This window comes from Armigeres subalbatus, chromosome 3 (genome assembly GCF_024139115.2).
Source record: "Armigeres subalbatus isolate Guangzhou_Male chromosome 3, GZ_Asu_2, whole genome shotgun sequence".
In the NCBI taxonomy this organism is placed as follows: domain Eukaryota; kingdom Metazoa; phylum Arthropoda; class Insecta; order Diptera; family Culicidae; genus Armigeres; species Armigeres subalbatus.
The window spans coordinates 380,506,332-380,525,836 of NC_085141.1; the positions used below are offsets into that span (position 1 = coordinate 380,506,332).

General features: G+C 41.0%; 1 protein-coding gene across 7 annotated transcripts in view; it reads left to right on the forward strand.

Annotated features, from left to right (window-relative positions):
• Positions 1-19,505, forward strand: part of LOC134226636 (sterol regulatory element-binding protein cleavage-activating protein) — a 37,503-nt gene continuing 17,998 nt past the window's right edge. Inside the window, exons 1-2 of one of the 7 annotated variants that reach the window (XM_062707519.1) lie at positions 1-459; positions 1,635-2,657. In XM_062707519.1, coding sequence (XP_062563503.1) covers positions 2,206-2,657 — 452 coding nt within the window. In that variant the 5' untranslated portion in view covers positions 1-459; positions 1,635-2,205. The other 6 variants (XM_062707520.1, XM_062707525.1, XM_062707526.1 and 3 more) reach the window with 6 other exon arrangements.

Sequence of the window (19,505 nt, forward strand, 5' to 3'; positions counted from 1 at the left end):
ATGCAAAAAAAGTAAAATTTGGCAGGTGTTCAACGTTCACCCAGTCCAGTGCAAAGGGATGTGCTTCAAAATTACATTAGTAATTCCGCTCGGATAGTGAATAATCCTATCGCATGCGAAGCGACCACAGTACGCGAGCATACCTATATTGAAGCGATACCAAAAAAGTTTAATCGAAAACAACTTTGACGGCAATAAAAAATACCTATCTTGCGTGAGTTCGATCGGAAAGCAAAGTGGAAATGCGAGTGTAGCGAAAACGCAATAAAAAGAGATGACGCGTTAGAAAATCCCAGATTCTGTCCGTGCCACCGCTCGAGGATATATTCTGTGCTTCTCTATCAGCAGCTCCTTGCTGCGTATGTGTTGTCAAAAAGCAGCATTATGTAATTTCGACCCAGTCGGCAAAATAGTGCGTTCATAACTGTGAATCGGATTGAGACCCTGGAATCAGGCCAAGTATGATAAGGAATGCCCATTAATCCGGACGGAAATTACGCCGATCAGAGGGTGACCCAAACAGAGTGGAAGGGATTCGAAGCAGTGTGTAGTGGAAATGAACTTTTGCTGAACCTGCTGTGATCGGTCATCAGGGGTACGAGTAATATCAACGAACAGAAGAAGAATAAGGTTCAAAGATAACACGACGGTACCTTCTATAGATGGTCAGAATCACATTCAAGCCGTCATGGGATGCGCTGTGGGCAGACACTTGGCAGACACTTAAAAGTTGATATCATTCAATGTTATTGCTAGTGATTCATCCCTAAACATGCAAAAATATCTAGTTTTGTTAATTTCAGACATGTTTCTTATTCACAATCAATTGATTTTTCTAATTTTGATTCCATTTGTGAATCCATTTTAAAGTATAGCTTAAAAAATAAACCAATCAATTGCTTGCATCTTGATGTCTTCAAGTTAGAATTGGTTTTTGTTATAGCATTTTCTACCGTTAGTATTGCAAGAAGGCAATCATTTCATAAAAAATGCATGATTTGCAAGAATGATTGTTGCAGCTTGCTACGCAAGGCAGATGTATCGAAAGGCTTAAGAAATGAACTTCGGAATAAGGAAAAATCACTAAAATAAAGTTTAATAATCACTATAATATCACTTGATATAGATTAGCATGATGGTTAGGTTCAGTTATTCTGCTTTTCTGCTTTTTACGGAAAATAATTAGGTTAATATTCTGTATTCCTCAAAAAAGCTCGTAACCTAAATATCCTAAAATGATAGATAGTACAAATAATTCCTAATCATATTCTAATTTTAAACTGCTCCTATCTGTGAAATAAATTTTAAAAAATTGGAAATAAAAAATCTTCAGATTTTGTCACATTTCCTATTTCATCACCCCAAAATTCATCAGAGGGTAATAAAATCGAGATATTGCTGTATAAAAATTGAACTAAATAATGGCTTGTAAATGTGACACAATTAATGTTTGATGCCTTACCTTAGTTCATATATTTGATAGAATGCAATGAAGGATAGTCGATAGGAAGTCGATTATGTATCAGCTTGCACTCAGCAACTCGGATGATTTTGATTAAATGAAGGACAACAAATTACCGACGACACAAAGTGCTTTTATAATGTTGTATTTATGCTATCCTCTTGACCCATAGTGCAGTGGCGTTTCAAGCAAAACGCAAGATTGACCATCATTGAGGTGATTTTACATTCAAGCTAACAGCAGCGGAGACAACAGACGGGATTTGCAAACACGATCTCTTACTAAATGGACCATTATGATGGGGAAGTATTCTCTGCTTTGTGAGTCAATGAAATTTGATTGAAGTCGTTGTATATGGTGTGCTTGATGAAAGAAGTTATATATTAGCAATATTTTATAACACAATCTGTGAAGAAAAATGATTCAAAAAGTGTTCGTGGTCTAAAAAAAGATTGCAGAAAAGTGAAGCTTTGTATAGAATGCCGCGAAAGAATACCGAAAGGATTCGTCGAGATAATGGAAATTGCTGTGGGCCTCCATTCAATGAAGAAGCAAACGAGAAGAAACAGTTACAGCAGCAGTAATTGGAATCATATGCGGCGGCCTTGACAACCAGCGAGTTTGTATCGAAAATATAAACATTACTAAGTGCCTCTAAAACTGACGGACACTCAAAGTGCAAATACAAGAAAGGGATAAGTGTGCCAAATAGTGTAGACGGAAAGCGCACATAGCGAAATCAGATGACGACGTCATCAAACATTGATTCGCACTTTTCACCGGGTAGTGGCAGTGCGGCGGGTGGTGGTAATGGATCCGGTCAAACTGCTCAATACCCTTACCAACAACAGCAGCAGCATCATCTGCCGTCGCACCACCACAGTCAAACCAATCACCAACACCTCCAGCAAGCGGCACAACAATCGTTTCCGGTGGTGTCGCCGCCCGGTGGAAATGCCATGGCAACGTCGTTTATCAACGGAAAACTGCCGACAATGCCGATGGCACCAGTAACTGGGCCGGCGGCCGGACGCACGATTTCACGCCAAAAGCCAACAGTGGGCCGGGAAGCCGAAGGGAAAGCGAGCACGCTACCGTCGAGGGTTTCTCAGGTGTACTACAAGCATGGTTTGTTCCTGTCCAGTTATCCGACCTGTGCTACCAGCATTGCGGTTGCTGTCATCATTTTTTGCTGGTGAGTACTTATATTGATCTGTAATCTAGAATATGGTTGGGGCTCTGCAAAACCGCACCAAGCACCTTTTTGGCTGACTTGTGATAATTTGTTCTTTGTAGGAAAACGGAAATAATTTTATAGTAATTGGTGCATACATTTGATATAGGATATAATAAATATATTCGGGATATTCGGTGATGTACGGCAATGCACAATTTGTCATCATTTGGATCTGCTACACCAACTTGGGCGAAAAAATATGTAAAAATTTTGTAACTTTTAATATGTAACTTTTTTTGGGATTCTATACAGTTTTAGACAGAGGATTTTTTTTAAGTTTCCTTATCAGTACCGTTCAAGTAATATTCCCATTAAACAAAAGAAGTTCTGAAAGTGCGTTCAAATACTTAATCATCAATCGCGAGAGTCTTAATAAAATTATGTTGAAGTGCTATTGGAAAAAATGCGATCTATATCGATAAATTAAAATTGCTGATTAGTAACCAACTCTAATATATCATATCGGCACCAACATTTCAAAAGGGCGAAACTGCTTTTGTAAACAAAAGCTTCTCACGTCGCTGGTGGCCTAATTTGAGCCCACCCACAACATCCAGCACCATTGATTGAAAGAAGAGGATTCACTGCTTCCATCAGCGGCGTTGGATTGCGTGGGTGGGCTCAAATTAGCCCTCCAGCGACGTGAGAAGCTTTTGTTTACCAAAGCAGTTTCGCCCTTTTGAAATGTTGATGCCGATATTACCTTTTGATGAAAATGTATCGCCCAGCTTCTTAAAAATTATCTTGTCTAAGCTGTCTAAACTGAATCAAATGGCTGAACCATGTTCAGAACCGACCAACAAATAACCATCAAAAATGTTCAACCTACAACCAACAACTAGATATTTGGAAGTTTGTTTAAAGAAAATGCCGAATACTATCTTTGTGGACTTTGACAACACTCCACAGCATCGGCATCATCTCCAAACAAGATACTGTTGTAGGTAATGTTTTGAAAACATTTCGCGAACTTCTATTTGATGATGGGCTTATAAAGTCATTGGTCGATCCTCACGTCCTTTTAGATGGTCAAATTATTAGTCATGTAGAGAGAATAGTGGATAAAAGCACTTCATGTACGTAGGTGGCGATGGTCTCAATAAAATGTTTTCTATAAACTCCATAACCATACTCGGATGTAAGTGGAGGATAATGTTGTTGTCAAAAATAATGTTTCAGTTTTTCACTCGCTGCTTTTGATGGTTATAAGATAATTTTATCAGGAAATTTTCCAGAAATTACTTTAGTAAAAATGCTTTAGTATTTTTTGTGAAGATAATTATTCCCTTCAGCAAATTTTATAAATTACTTCACAATTCACCTGAAGTATAGAAAAATCTCAAAAGAATTCCAAGAGCTCGCTCGATAGTTAAACCCTGGAGCTCCTTGATGGATGTTTAGTAATTGTTTTCCAAAGCTCCGATCCTTATGGGCCAAACACAATTGATACGTTTGCGTGCGTTTTGACAGTTTTCTCATGGGAAAACTGTCAAAACGCACGCAAACGTATCAATTGTGTTTGGCCCATTACACATGGTAGATTGTATGGTGTTTACTCAAATTTGAATTGAAATGTCTTGGTGGAAGGATTCATACAAAAAATATGCCAAGGAATCTTCAAACATGTTGCCACGAGTTCTTCAAAATTCCATTACTTACTTATGAATTTTGTACACCTCCGGTGGTGCAAAGGGCCGACTTGAAAGATCACCATCCTGAGCGTTGCCCGGCTATCGCTTTAACCTGTTGCCAGGTTAGATTTCGGTCGACTTCTTTTATTTCTTTATTGAGGCTTCGCCGCCATGAGCCTCTGGGTCTGCCTCTGCTGCGATGTTCCGCTGGGTTCCAGTCTAATGCTTGTTTACAGATTTCGTTTCCGCCCCTACGTAGAGTGTGGCCGACCCAGCCCCACTTCCGATCCCGAATTTCTGTTGCTATCGGATTCTGGTGACAACGGCGATAGAGCTCGTTGTTTGAAATCCAGTTGTGAGGCCACCAGGCCCGAATTATATACCGCAGGCATCTGTTAATGAACACCTGCAGCCGTTGAGTGTTCTCCACTGATACACAGCATGTTTCGCTAGCGTATAACAGCACAGATTTCACGTTAGAGTTGAAAATTCGTATTTTGGTGCGTTCACTTATCTGCCTGTTTTTCCAGATATTTCTTAAACTCGCAAAGGCAGCCCTTGCTTTCACGATCCGTGCGTCTATGTCGATCTTGGTACCGCCGTCTGACGCCATTTGGCTACCAAGATATTGGAAGCTTTCAACATTCTCCACTGGTTGCCCGGCTACTGTGAAACTGGAAGGAGTCACCGTGTTTACATCCAACGATTTGGTTTTGTTGACGTTGATGACTAAACCTGCCGAAGAGGAGCGCTCGGCAAGGTCGTTGAGCTTACTCTGCATATCAGAGCGCCGTTGCGCGAGTCAGATATCGTAGAGGAGGCGAATGTCCCCGGTTGCTGCGGCTCTCTCTCCTTCGTCGGCCAGAGAATCTGCTCGCTTGTTCCGTCGACATGAGCGTTTTACTTCCTTCTCAAGAACCGAGTATCGTTGACGGGCTAATGCTTTGGCTCCTCTGGTTTTTGATCGCTCTATCGCGGCTTTGGCTTCTCTTCGCTCCTCTGTCTTCCTCCAGGTCTCATCGGTGATTCATTGTTTTCTCTATGTCCGCAGTTCGCCCAGATTGTTCTCGCTGGTGGCGATGAAGGCATTCTTGATGGCGGTCCATTGGTCTTCCACGCTGCCACTTTCCAGAATATCTGCAGCACGCGTCTCCAGTTATTCAACGAAGGACCGTTTCACCGTGGCATCTTCCAGTCGGCGTGTATTGAACCGTCGTCCAACTCTCTCCTCCTGCCGACGAACCCACGCAATGCGTAGGCGTATTTCGCCGATGAGGAGGTGATGATCAGACGCGATATCGGCACTACGTTTATTCCGTACATCAAGAAGGCTCCGTTTCCATTTTCGGCTGATGCAGATGTGGTCGATTTGATTTTCTGTAAAGCCGTCACGGGAGATCCACGTGACCTTGTGAATCGGTCGATGAGGGAAAAGCGATCCCCCGATCACCATGTCGTAACCTTTTCATTTTTTCATTTATTTAGTCTACATCTATACAGATAACACTGAATCAACAATTTGACGCCACAATACACGGTTCGAGGCCGCATCTCTCCATCCTCGAATACGCCCCACGCTCGCCAAGTCGTTCTGCACCTGGTCTGCCCATCTCGCTCGCTGCGCTCCACGTCGTCTCGTACCTGCCGGATCGGAAGCGAACACCATCTTTGCAGGGTTGCTGTCCGGCATTCTTGCAACATGCCCTGCCCATCGTACCCTTCCGGCTTTAGCTACCTTCTGGATACTGGGTTCGCCGTAGAGCTGGGCGGGCTCATGGTTCATTCTTCGCCGCCACACACCATCTTCTTGTACACCGCCAAAGATGGTCCTAAGCACCCGTCTCTCGAATACTCCGAGTGCTTGCAAGTCCTCCTCGAGCATTGTCCATGTTTCATGTCCGTAGAGGACTACCGGTCTTATTAACGTCTTGTACATGACACATTTGGTGCGGTGGCGAATCTTTTTCGACCGCAGTTTCTTCTGGAGCCCGTAGTAGGCCCGACTTCCACAGATGATGCGCCTTCGTATTTCACGACTAACGTTGTTGTCAGCCGTTAGCAAGGATCCGAGGTAGACGAATTCCTCGACAACCTCGAAGGTATCCCCGTCTATCGTAACACTGCTTCCCAGGCGGACCCTGTCGCGCTCGGTTCCACCCACAAGCATGTACTTTGTCTTTGACGCATTCACCACCAGTCCAACTTTTGTTGCTTCACGTTTCAGGCGGGTGTACAGTTCTGCCACCTTTGCAAATGTTCGGCCGACAATGTCCATGTCATCCGCGAAGCAAATAAATTGACTGGATCTGTTGAAAATCGTTCCCCGGCTGTTACACCCGGCTCTCCGCATGACACCTTCTAGCGCAATGTTGAACAACATGCACGAAAGTCCATCACCTTGTCTTAGTCCCCGGCGCGATTCGAACGAACTGGAGTGTTCGCCCGAGATCTTCACACAGTTTTGCACACCATCCACCGTTGCTTTGATCAGTCTGGTAAGCTTTCCAGGGAAGCTGTTCTCGTCCATAATTTTCCATAGCTCTACGCGGTCTATACTGTCGTATGCCGCCTTGAAATCAACGAACAGATGGTGCGTTGGGACCTGGTATTCACGGCATTTTTGAAGGATTTGCCGTACAGTAAAGATCTGGTCCGTTGTCGAGCGGCCGTCAACGAAGCCGGCTTGATAACTTCCCACGAACTCGTTCACTAATGGTGACAGACGACGGAAGATGATCTGGGATATCACTTTGTAGGCGGCATTAAGGATGGTGATCGCTCGAAAGTTCTCACACTCCAGTTTGTCGCCTTTCTTGTAGATGGGGCATATAACCCCTTCCTTCCACTCCTCCGGTAGCTGTTCGTTTTCCCAGATTCTGACTATCAGTTTGTGCAGGCAAGTGGCCAGCTTTTCCGGGCCCATCTTGATGAGCTCAGCTCCGATACCATCCTTACCAGCTGCTTTATTGGTCTTTAGCTGTTGAATGGCATCCTTAACTTCCCTCAAGGTGGGGGCTGGTTGGCTTCCATCGTCCGCTGAACTGACGTAGTCATCTCCTCCGCTGCCTTGACTTTCATTGCCTGTACTCTCAGCGCCATTCAGATGTTCCTCGTAGTGCTGCTTCCACCTTTCGATCACCACACGTTCGTCCGTCAAGATGCCCCCATCCTTATCCCGGCACATTTCGGCTCGCGGCACGAAGCCTTTGCGGGATGCGTTGAGCTTCTGATAGAACTTGCGTGTATCTTGAGAACGGCACAGCTGTTCCATCTCCTCGCACTCCGCTTCTTCCAGGCGGCGTTTCTTCTCCTGAAAAAGGCGTGTCTGCTGTCTCCGCTTCCGTCTATAACGTTCCACGTTCTGCCGGGTACCTTGCTGCAGCGCGACCGCCCGCGCTGCGTCCTTCTCCTCCAGAATCTGTCTGCACTCTTCGTCGAACCAATCGTTCCGTCGACTTCGACCCATATACCCGACGTTGTTCTCCGCTGCGTCGTTAATGGCTGCTTTGACTGTGTTCCAGCAGTCCTCAAGAGGGGCCCCATCGAGCTCACCCTCTTCCGGCAACGCTGCCTCGAGATGCTGCGCGTATGCAGTGGCGACATCAGGTTGCTTCAGTCGCTCTAGGTCGTACCGCGGCGGTCGTCGGTACCGAACATTGTTGATGACGGATAGTTTTGGGCGCAGTTTAGCCATCACCAGATAGTGGTCAGAGTCGATGTTAGCGCCACGATATGTCCTGACGTCTATAATGTCGGAGAAGTGCCGTCCATCAATCAGAACGTGGTCGATTTGTGATTCTGTCTGCAGTGGTGATCTCCAGGTGTACCGATACGGGAGGCTGTGTTGGAAGTAGGTGCTGCGAATGGCCATATTCTTGGAGGCGGCGAAATCAATTAGTCGTAGGCCGTTTTCGTTCGTCAGCCGGTGAGCGCTGAACTTTCCAATAGTCGGTCTAAACTCCTCCTCTTGGCCAACCTGAGCGTTCAAATCTCCTATGATGATTTTGACGTCGTGGCTTGGGCAGCTGTCGTACTCACGTTCCAGCTGCGCGTAGAATGCGTCCTTATCATCATCAGTGCTTCCGGAGTGTGGGCTATGGACGTTGATTATGCTGAAGTTGAAGAACCGGCCTTTGATTCTCAACCTGCACATTCTCTCGTTGATCGGCCACCACCCGATCACGCGCCTTTGCATGTCGCCCATCACTATGAAAGCTGTTCCCAGCTCGTGTGTGCTGCCGCAGCTCTGGTAGATGGTATGATTACCTCTAAACGTTCGCACCATTGATCCCTTCCAACAAACCTCCTGCAGCGCTACGATGCCGAATCCACGGTCCTTGAGCACATCGGCGAGTATGCGTGTGCTCCCGATGAAGTTGAGAGATTTGCAGTTCCACGAACCGAGTTTCCAATCGCTAGTCCCTTTTCGTCGCAGTGGTCTTCGCCGATGGTTCCGGTCCGGACCATTCCTCCTTATTTCCGGTGGACCATGGTGCACAGTTTCACTTAGAGTCCCTCGCTGGCACTCGGACGATGATCAGCCGCCCCTAACATGGAGAACAGACGCTGTTGTGAGCCGATCCTGACATGGAGAACAGACGCTCAATAAGATTTGCACCTCCGGAGAGGAGCAAACCCCCCCTTCCCTGTCAGCATACGACCATAGTTCCCACCGGGGTTGGTTACCCGATCTTCCCTAAGGTTGCTCGTATCCCGGCCAGCACCGCGGGGAGGTAGGGATAGGAGTTGCTGGGTAAGAGGCTAAGGACCGCGAGATGGGGTCTATTTTATTCCTTCAGGTACGCGAAGTATCAATGGTACGCTTTACCCAGCATTTGCCGTGCCGTGTCGTAACCTTTATATTATGTAACAATTCATTTAATCCATATATATAAAACTCAATGTTTGTATGTTTGTATGTATGTTTGTATGTATGTTCCAGCATAACTTCTGAACCCATTTACCGATTTTAACCAAATTTGGAACACACATTCTTTATCTTGAGGAGACGACGATAGGGGGGTTAGGCATGCTCTTTGGAAAAGGGGGAGGGTGTGGGGGGAGGGGTATTGCTTAGTTATCGGTCAACTCAGTGTAAATTCTGAACCCCTTGGCCGATTTCAACCAAATTTAGAACACAAATTCTCTATCTTAAGGATGGGACGATAGGGGGGTTGAGCGTGCTCTTTGGAAAAGGGGGAGGGGATGGGGGGAGGGGTATTGCTTAGCTATCGATCAATGCAGTGTAAACTCTGAACCCCTTGGCCGATTTCAACCGAATTTGAAACACAAATTCTTTATCTTACAGATGGAACGATAGGGGGGTTAAGCGTGCTCTTTGGAAAAGGAGGAGAGTATGGGGGGAAGGGTATTGCTTAACTATTGATCAACACAGTTTAAATTCTGAACCCCTTGGCCGATTTCGACCAAATTTGAAACACAATTTCCTTCTCTTACGAAGGGGTCGATCGGGGGTTAAGCATGCTCTTTGGAAAAGGGAAGGGGTGTGGGGGAGGGGTATTTCTTAGTTATCGGTCAGCTCAGTGTAAATTCTGAACCCCTTGGCCGATTTCAACCGAATTTGAAACACAAATCCTTTATCTTACAGAGGGAACGATAGGGAGGTTGAATATGCTCTTTGAAAAAGGGGAGGGTATGGGAGGAGGGGTATTGCTTAATTATCGATCAACGAAGTGTAAACTCTGAACCCCTTGGCCGATTTCGACCAAAACACAAATTCTTTATCTTAAGAAGGGGACGATAGGGGGTTAGGCATGCTCTTCGAAAAAAAGGAGGGTGTGGGAGGAGGGGTGTTTTTTACAGAAGAGGGAGGGTATGGGGGAGGGGTATTGTTTAGCAATCGATCAACTCAATGTAAATCCTGAGCCTCATGACCGAATTGAACCAAATTTGTATCAAATATTGTCTATCCTAAGGAAGCGATTTTAGTGGATGTGGTTAAGTAATTTAAAAAAAAAGGGGAGGGTGTGGGAGAGGTGGTATTGTTTAGTTATCGATCAATTCAGCATGACTTCTGAACCCATTTATCGATGTCCACCAAATTTGGAACCCATATTATCTGTCTAAGGAAGACTATATCAGACTGGGTATGAGTGCCATAGCTAAATGAGAGAGAGGGTATATTCATTAAACGAACAGTTTAGTATACCTTTTTATCGCACACGTCAATTCAAACCAAACACGTAAGCACGTAATCCCTACCCAAAGGAAACTATTATAGAGAGGCTGGAAGGGATTTTTAGAATGGGAGGGGGGGAGGTGTATTGGGGTTGGGTATTGTTGTTTATCGGAATAATTTTATGCCCAGTGAAAAGCAATGATTAATGTGTTTCCTTCTGAATGGTGGATGTGATTGCTTCTTCACAAGTAGGCATTTGCCCGGAATAAGGCAATGGTGGGTGTGATCCCTTCTTTAAAAATATGCGTTGCCCGAATATGGCATCGATGAATGTTTTTCCTTCTTTAGAAATAGACGTTTTCCCGGAATAAGACCTTTCAAACCCACGATCCCTTCTTCAAAATCAGTCAATGTTTCCAAAAGCCTTCTTTTAATCAAATGATAAAGTATGAATAAGTAAACACAACTACCCTGTTGATCAATTGGTTTTATCATTTTCAGATTGTAAAAGAAAACTGCAAACCAAACTGGCAATTCCGAGCAAGGCCGGGTACATAAAGCTAGTTTTTATATATAAGAGTTGTTACATGTGCTACTTACGAAGGAAATATTTACAAAACAATAAAAAAAATGATCTGTGTTTCCTCGGATTGCGGTACCTTATTCTAACAATTAATACAATAATTTGCAACATGTATAACATAAAAACGTGAAATTTAACGAAAACCCTGGAAAATTGGGAATTTTTATTTTGAAAATGAGTCGACACCTTAAAGTAGAACTAAATTATTCTTCTTGCAAAGGTATAATCTTCACATTAAAATATATACGATGCACAAAAATAGCACTAACCTATCTTATCCCGTGACCCATCTTGTCCCACCTAACCCTACTGTGTTTTGTATATATTATATATAGATTGTCTCCATTTTCGTTGAATCACCTAAGAAATCTAATCTGCTTCAGTAAGTTAGTTCAGCAATGTATATTTAAAGCCAAGGCATCTAAGAACAGAACCAGCTTTCATGGAATATTTTGCCTAAATTGCATCAACAAAACATTGGGCCCTTTATTAGCCGTGCGGCTATGAAGAAAGACAATTCTGGAGGTAGCTGGGTTCGATTTCGGTCCGGTCTAGGACATTTTCGTGTTTTGGAATATTTACGACTTCCCTGGGCATAAAAGTATCATTGTGTTAGATTCATGATATACGAAAGCAAAAATGGCTCGGCTTAGAAACCTCTCAATTAATAACTGTGGAAGTGCATCGAAGCTGCGAACGGGCATGGTCCCAGTGGGAGATGTAATGCTAATAATAATAAGAAGAAGACTAACAAAAAAATAAACCATCGACTGCATAATCTTCTTTTACGTGTATACGTCCGTTATCAGATACCGGCTATATTATTTATATTTCAAAACATGCAACAGAATCGCATCGTGCGCAATCGAACCTGTGCCATGTATACGTTACTAACTTTATACAAAACAGATTGCTCAGTGGTAAACATTTCAGTGAAATGCAGTTTGTCGCACAGTCCTAATAAACCGTCTCCTCAGTTCGATCGAGAGAAAATAGAGGCTCGTTAATGTGGCTTGTGTTGTGTTTACAGTTTTTGCACGCTAGTAAGTATCGTAAACACGGCATTGCAAACTTATATTGCATGTGCATCGCAATTTAAACCGTGATTCAATCGCATTAGGAGGTGTTCCTCTATTTAGTGGAAGGATGCCAACAAACACACCCTATATTAGGGAAACTGTCAATCAAAAACATTTATTAATTTAGAATACATTAACGGATTCATTGACTAGTAGCGCTGGCTGAAGCCGAAGTGGAACTATGCTATGCGTAAGAACTATTTCGACTCCATTCACCCACCCGGTTCAAAGCCACGCTTTGGCAGCTACTCACAATCCATCTTCCATCTATTTGGTCGCTCTCGTTTATATTGTACCCCGTATTCTTGTAGCAGTCGGATTGCTATCCAGAATAACTTTCACTTGATCTTCTTCTTCTTCTTCTTCTTCAATGGCTCTACATTCCAACTAGAACTTGGCCTGTTTTTCAACTTAGTATTCTATTAGCATTTCCTCATTTAATAATTGAAAGCTTTTCTATGCCCGCCATTGCATGAGTGTGTATCTTGTGTGGCAAGTACAATGCCCAGGGTGTCGAGAATGTTTCCGACCCGAAAACATCCTAGACCGAGAATCGAACTCGCCATCTCTGGATTGGCAACCCTTCGCCTTTGCTTGCAAGGCTACTGGAGACCCCTCGAGTTTATACAACAATTGTAAACACACAAATTTTCTTTGATTTGATGCAGATGCCTCATTTTAACAAGTGCTTCTGCAGAAAGTCGTTCAAAAATTTAAAGATGATTCTCAAAAGTCATTTCTCCCCCCCCCCCTTGAGGCGTGACGTACTTTGTGATTTCTGCAGCATTTAAAATCCGGAAAAATATAAAGAAATTGGAGAAATCTCCGCAAGAATTCCGCCTTGAATTTACAAAACCATTTCAAGAAGGTTATGCTAGTATAATGATGATCACAGGAATGTCTGTAAAAAGATCTCAAAAATTACACCAGGAGTTTTTCCGCAGGAAGTCACCAATCAATTTCTACAAGAATTTCAATTTTCGCAGGAATTCTGAAGAATTTCCGCAGGTTGTTTTTAAAGAATTAATTGGAACTTACGACCAAATTTTCAAATGAATTTTCGAATAACTGCCTAGTGGATTTTTTGTAAGAATACTCGATGGAATTTCCACAGATGTTTCCGGTATTCGTTGGGTCAGGATTTGTCTGTAGTTGACAATTTAACCATAGTAGTTCTTAGACCGCAACAGAAAATTTCCGCGAGAATTTCCGAAGCATTGACTGTAGAAAATTCTGGGATGAATCTGCACACGAATGATGATTTTTTGCAGGAAATCTCGGAGGAATTTTCGCAGATATTCTCGGAGATTTTAGCTGGAAAAAATTGCAATTTAGTTTCCACTAGAAATATTGTCGCAATTTCTGCATGAATTCCTAGTGGAAATTGTTACAAGAATTGAAGGAGAAATAACGCACAAATAACGAACCAATTTAGTTTACGCAAATTTTTCTACCAAATTCACAAAGAAACTTCTGCAAATATTCTTCTGGAATTTACGAGATGAGCCAGCCAAGGGTTGAAAATCTCGGTAATAAAGACAATAATAATAATAATCCCAGAATTACTGAAAGATTCTGACTAGCTAATCAACGGAGCTACTATGTTAGATTTTGTATTACAGTCAAACCTCCATGAGTCGATGTTGAAGGGACCATCGACTCGTGGAAATATCGAGATGTGGAATAAAAATTTCTTGGAAAGCTGATTTATGGGACCATCACAGTAGCCCAGAAAATATTTTTGAATATGCCATAATTTGCTTCCATGAGTCGATATCGAGTCATAGAACATCGACTCATGGAGGTTTGACTGTATTTGTTTTTTTAAAACAAATTGTTTTTCAAGTTTTGTTAAAAAAAAACGGAACTGCATTATCTAATTCCTTAATCTCTACCCAAATTTGTCTTGTGATCACAACAAAGTTGCAAAATTTATTACTTCAGAAAAAAATGCGTTTTGACAGACTTTTTATTATTTGCCAAATTTATCTATTATCAATTATGACCAAATCTGGCCTGAACATTTTTCGTATATCAATGCATCTTGTGCCGAGTTTTGTAAAGTTCGATCAACAGAAACTCCACGACAATAACGGAACAAAACATGCAAAATCCATTATATGAGCAATTCGGTGTCAGGCCATTAGGCCGAAGGTCGTTAGGCCGAAGGCCATTTGGCCGAAGGTCATTAGGCCGAATAGCCATTAGGCCGAATGAGCAAAAAGTGAAAAATGAGAAGTTCTTTCCTCATATGAACCCTTCTACTTTTCCCTTATTGCATCTTCCTTCTTCTATCTGACTTTTTTTTCCTTCTTCTTAATTTGTGTTTCTTTTTCGATCTTCCTTCTTTTTTGTTACTTACTTATTTCTTCTCCCTTCTCCCTTCTTCTTTCTGGATTCTTCTTCCTTCTTTTTTCCTTCTTTCCTCCTTCATTCTTCTTCTTTCTTTGTTCTTCCTTCTTCCTCTTGCTTCTTTCTTTTTTCTATTTTTTCCCCACCCTTCTTCTTTCTACTTCCTTCTTTTTTCTTCTTCTTCTTTCTCCTTTCTTTTTTCTTTCTTCTTCTTTTAGCCTTCTTTCTTTTGCTTTCTTTCTGCCGCTTTTTTCTTTCTTCTTGTTTCTTCCTTTTTTCTTCTTTTTTCTCAATTATTTCTTCTTTCTTCCTCCTTATTTCTTCTTTATTTTTCCTTCTTCGCTTTCTACTCCTTTCTACCTTCTTCCTTATTTCTTATTCTTCATTCCTCCTTCCTTCTTCTTTTCTCCTTATTTCTTTTTTCCTCTTTCATTTACCTTCTTTCTTCTTCCTTCTTCTTTCTTCCGTTTTCTTTCTTCTTTCTCCCGTCTTCCTTCTTTCTTCTTTTTTATTCATTCTTCTTTCTTCCTTCTTCATTCTTCCATCTTCTTTCTTCTTTCTTCATATTTCTTCTCCGTCTTCCTTCTTTTTTCTTCCCTCTTCCTTCTACCTTCTTTCTTCTTCCATCTTCTTTCTCCTTTCTTCCGATTTCTTTCTTCTTTCTCTCGTCTTCCTTCTTCCTTTTTCCTTTTTCCTTCTTCTTTCTTCCTTCCTCCTTCTTCCATCTTCTTTCTTCCGGTTTCTTCTCCTTCTTCCTTTTCCCTCTTCCTTCTACCTTCTTTCTTCTTCCATCTTCTTTCTTCCGATTTTTTTATTCTTTCTCCCGTCTTCCTTCTTCACTCTGCCTTTTTTCTTCTTTCTTCTTGCTTCTTCATTCTTCCTGCTTCCTTCTTCCTTCTTATTTCTTCCTTCTTCCTTTTTCCTTCTTTCTTTTTCTCTTCCTTCTTCCTTGTTCCTTTTTCCTTCTTTCTTTTTTTCTTCCTTCTTCCTTCTTTTTTTCTTCCTTCTGCCACTTTCATTCTTCCTTCTTCCTTGTTCCTTGTTCCTTCTTTCTTTTTTTTTCTTCCTTCTTCCTTCTTCCGTCTTCCTACTTCCTTCTTCCTCCTTCCTTCTTCCTTTTTCCTACTTCCTCTTTCATTTTTCCTTCTTCCTTCTTCCTTTTTCGTTCTTCCTTCTTCCTTTTTCCTTCTTCCTTCTTTCTTCTTCATTCTAACTTCTTCCTCCTTTTTCCTTTTTTCTTCTTCCGTCCAACTTCCTCACTTCGCACTACTCACTTCTCACTTGCCAGTTCTCATTCGGCCTGATGGCCATTCGGCCTAATGACCATTCGGGCTAATGACCTTCGGACTAACGGCCTTCGGCCTAATGACCCAGCATCGAGTAATTCTCTGTGAAATCATGATTTTTTTCGAGATTTCAATTTTGTATTTTTTTATTTCCCTGAAATTTCGCATATACATTCTTCATCCGATCGTTTTGGTGTCTTCGACAATGTTTAAGGCAATCATTGGGGCTATGTGAAAAAAATGTACACTGTGAAAAAAAAGTTCAATCATTGAAAATAAAAATTAAAAATTGATTTTCTCAAAAATGATTTTTTCAATATTTTTTGTTTTTTTTTTATATGTTGTAGCCGATGTAATTTTTTGCACTATGGGTCATAATGGAGAAATGATGGACAAAAAAAATTATCACTTGTCATAAGACGAGTTTGTCGAGTTAAGTGCGAAACACTGAAGACGACCTTACTGTTGAGGTCGAAATACGTATCTGTCAAGGTACAATTAAGTGGTGGAATTAATGACAAGTGAAGACATTCCACTAAAATCTCAAAATAATTTTCTTAACAAAAAAGTTATATTTTTTTGTATTTATAAGTGTTTTTTTTTTTAAATGGTTGAAATATTTTTTTACGCTTTTATTGACTTTTTTATGACAGTACGCTGGATTTCGATTGGAAAAGGTGTACAGTATTTTGTGAAGAACTGCTACCGGTTCTGAGATACAGCGGTTATAAGATAAAATATGCCGATTTTGAAATTTTCACTCATTTTGGATTCCTACTATTCAACTATTCAACATCTTCGTGCTTACAGTGCAACATTAGAAGTAAACTTCCTGGATTCAAAATGACGAACAAATCAATGGGTTAAATTCCTCTATAAGTTTTATCATTTAATAAATACATCTTGACGCAAAAGTTCACAAATCTTAATTCAATACGCATGAATTAATAAAGCTATAGATTATTAGTTTATTTTGTCGGGTATATACTGATATCCCAAAAAATGGAATTTGATTTCCAATGTATATTTACAATATCATGCACGCCCACATGGCAAAGTGGTTTCGAAATTTCTAAAGAACAGCATGATACTCGAACCCAGTTTCCTTACTTCTAACCACGCATTTAGCAGATTAGCTACGGGAGCCACGTGAAGTTCATAGTAACATTCGATTTTTTAATTGATTAATTTAGTAACTCATCGGTAAGATACAGACTATGCTGTAGCTGGGATTGATTTCTGGTATAGTATTTCATGAGTGGACAATTTTCTCCAATTTTTTGGGCATTTGAATTTCCGTCATAAAATTAATATTCGGAAGCGAAAAGCTCGCTTAGCTTTGAAACCTCGCATTACTGGACTGGACGAAATTCAATACTGTTATTACTAAACTGTGAAGTGGCAATGTTTCAGTTGTGGAATGCAATGGCCAATAATGGCAGTAATGAAGACAGTTAATTGTTCATTGCGCGCATCCAATCTTACCTACAACCCTACATATCAATCACGACGCGACGTTATGTCTCTGTTGGTCTGCTTACCCGATCAAGAATGCATAACAAAATTATAACAAGGGGAGTAATTTATTTCAGAAAAATAATGTAACAAAATGTGTTATAAAATTGGCTGGTTAGTTGTTAAAATAACAAAAAATATATCAAAATTTCCTCTAGCCGTAACATAATTATATCAGAGGTTGTTACCTTTATTTCAACATTATAACAACCGTTGATATGATTATGAGGTACAAAAATCTACTTTCATGGTAATTGCCTACATCACGTATAAAAATGTGGTACGCTACAACGCCGGATTTTCATCCATAATGTAGGCAATTAACTTTGTACTAGCTATTAACATCGAACATTGATTCAAGTTATACTGGAGGTGATTACCTCCGCTTTTTCCAATATCAAAAAATGTAGGCAATTATTTTGTGTAAATATACATAACTAATGTTGTTATAATTTTGATATGAAATAAAACTGGCCGAAGACACATTTTTATCGAATTATCTAATTATAACACACGTTGTTTTAAATAACAACCATTGATAGAATTGAGTTATAATTTTGTTATGTATTCCTGATCGGGTATTGGTATCTTAAGCCGGTCTTGGGAACTGGTTTCTGACGCGTATTATTTGCATGCTAATCTGAGCTCATTTGCGCAAACCGTCTACAGAATAGTGATACTAAAGCCTCACATTTGAAAACACACTGTTTACGTATTTCATCGATTAAATTCGCCTTAATTTACTTGAACCACAATTATTTCTTAATCTCAAATATATTTTGTGTAAATATTTCCATGAATTCTATTTTGACGGTCGACCTTGTTATTGCTCGCTTCCTATCAGATCCGACATGAAGGTCCCATTTGATGGACGACGAATTTCTGCTTATCGCTCATAAAATGGCAAAGTTGATGCAAGTGGAAACCAGTTTGCGATCCGAGTGATTCCAGTTCGAGAGGTGTTTTTATTTCCAGCATTTCTTTTACCATATATTTTGGCAAATGCGCTCATCCTTGGTAGAATCAAAATGTTTTCCGGTTTTCCGGATTGCGTCAATGAAATGTTGAGAAATACAAGAAATTTGCATATCTTTGATTTTTAAAGGGGATGCTCAAACTCGAAATGAATCCAAAGTAGGGTTGCTTGCATGAAAAGTGTTTCAGGGTTATTTGGTCGGGGTTCAGCGAAACTGCACCAAGTGAATTTTGACTAATTTGTGAAATTTGGTTCGTAGCATGGAAATAAAAATAAATTCATATCCAATCATTCGTATATTTGATGTTGGATAACGATGGTAGGTTATCTGATACGATTTGTGCTGAATTAGATCAGCTGCACGAAAACTTTTGCAAGGAAAATTGGTAATTTTTCATTTTGGCACTTGGTGCGGTTTGACAGAGTCTCGACCGTTTGATCTAATTTAAAACAACAGTCTCTCCTGTTATTGTATCAATAACTGTAACAAGGGATTTTGGTACTCAGCTTGATCGCCGTCGACTATGTTACTCCTGTTTAAAATTTACAAAGCATTAAAACCCATAAGAACTTTTCGTCAGATTCGTTTGCACACGTTATAAATACGACTAATAGGGAGTAGTAATCAAATCACAATCATCGTAGGTTTTCTTCTGTACTCCTTCGCTGCGACCAAATCGAGTCACATTGGAGCTGCTGCAATCAAATCAGTAAAAAATGTGCTACTAGAGCAGGTGGATTCATCAGGATTTTTTCATTGAATTTCATGCTTTTACCGTTTAGTCTATCAAATGTTCTGGTTCATGACACGGAAATTTTCATTTGTTATCATGCTTCCTTATCTTATCATCATATTCGGCGTTGTAGTTAATAAAAAAAATATTTGAATCGTTAGGTTTAAACACTACATAAGTCCATTTCTCACCATTCGGAGAAAACAACAAGCTGGCAGTTGGCACAGATTTTTAATTATATGGCAACGTCAGATCAAAAAATATAGGCAACGCCTGTGGTCATTAGCAGTTCGAAGACTGTAACCAATCTTCTTCTTCTTCTATATACATAAAAATGAATTTCTGACCCTTATAGACTCGGAAACTACTGAACCGATCGGCGTGAAATTTTGTATGCGGAGGTTTCTGGGGCCGGAGAAGGTTCTTAAGATGGTTTGATACCCCTCCCCTTTTTGGAAAGGGGGGCTCCCATACAAATGAACCAGCAATTTCTGCATGACTCGAGAACTAA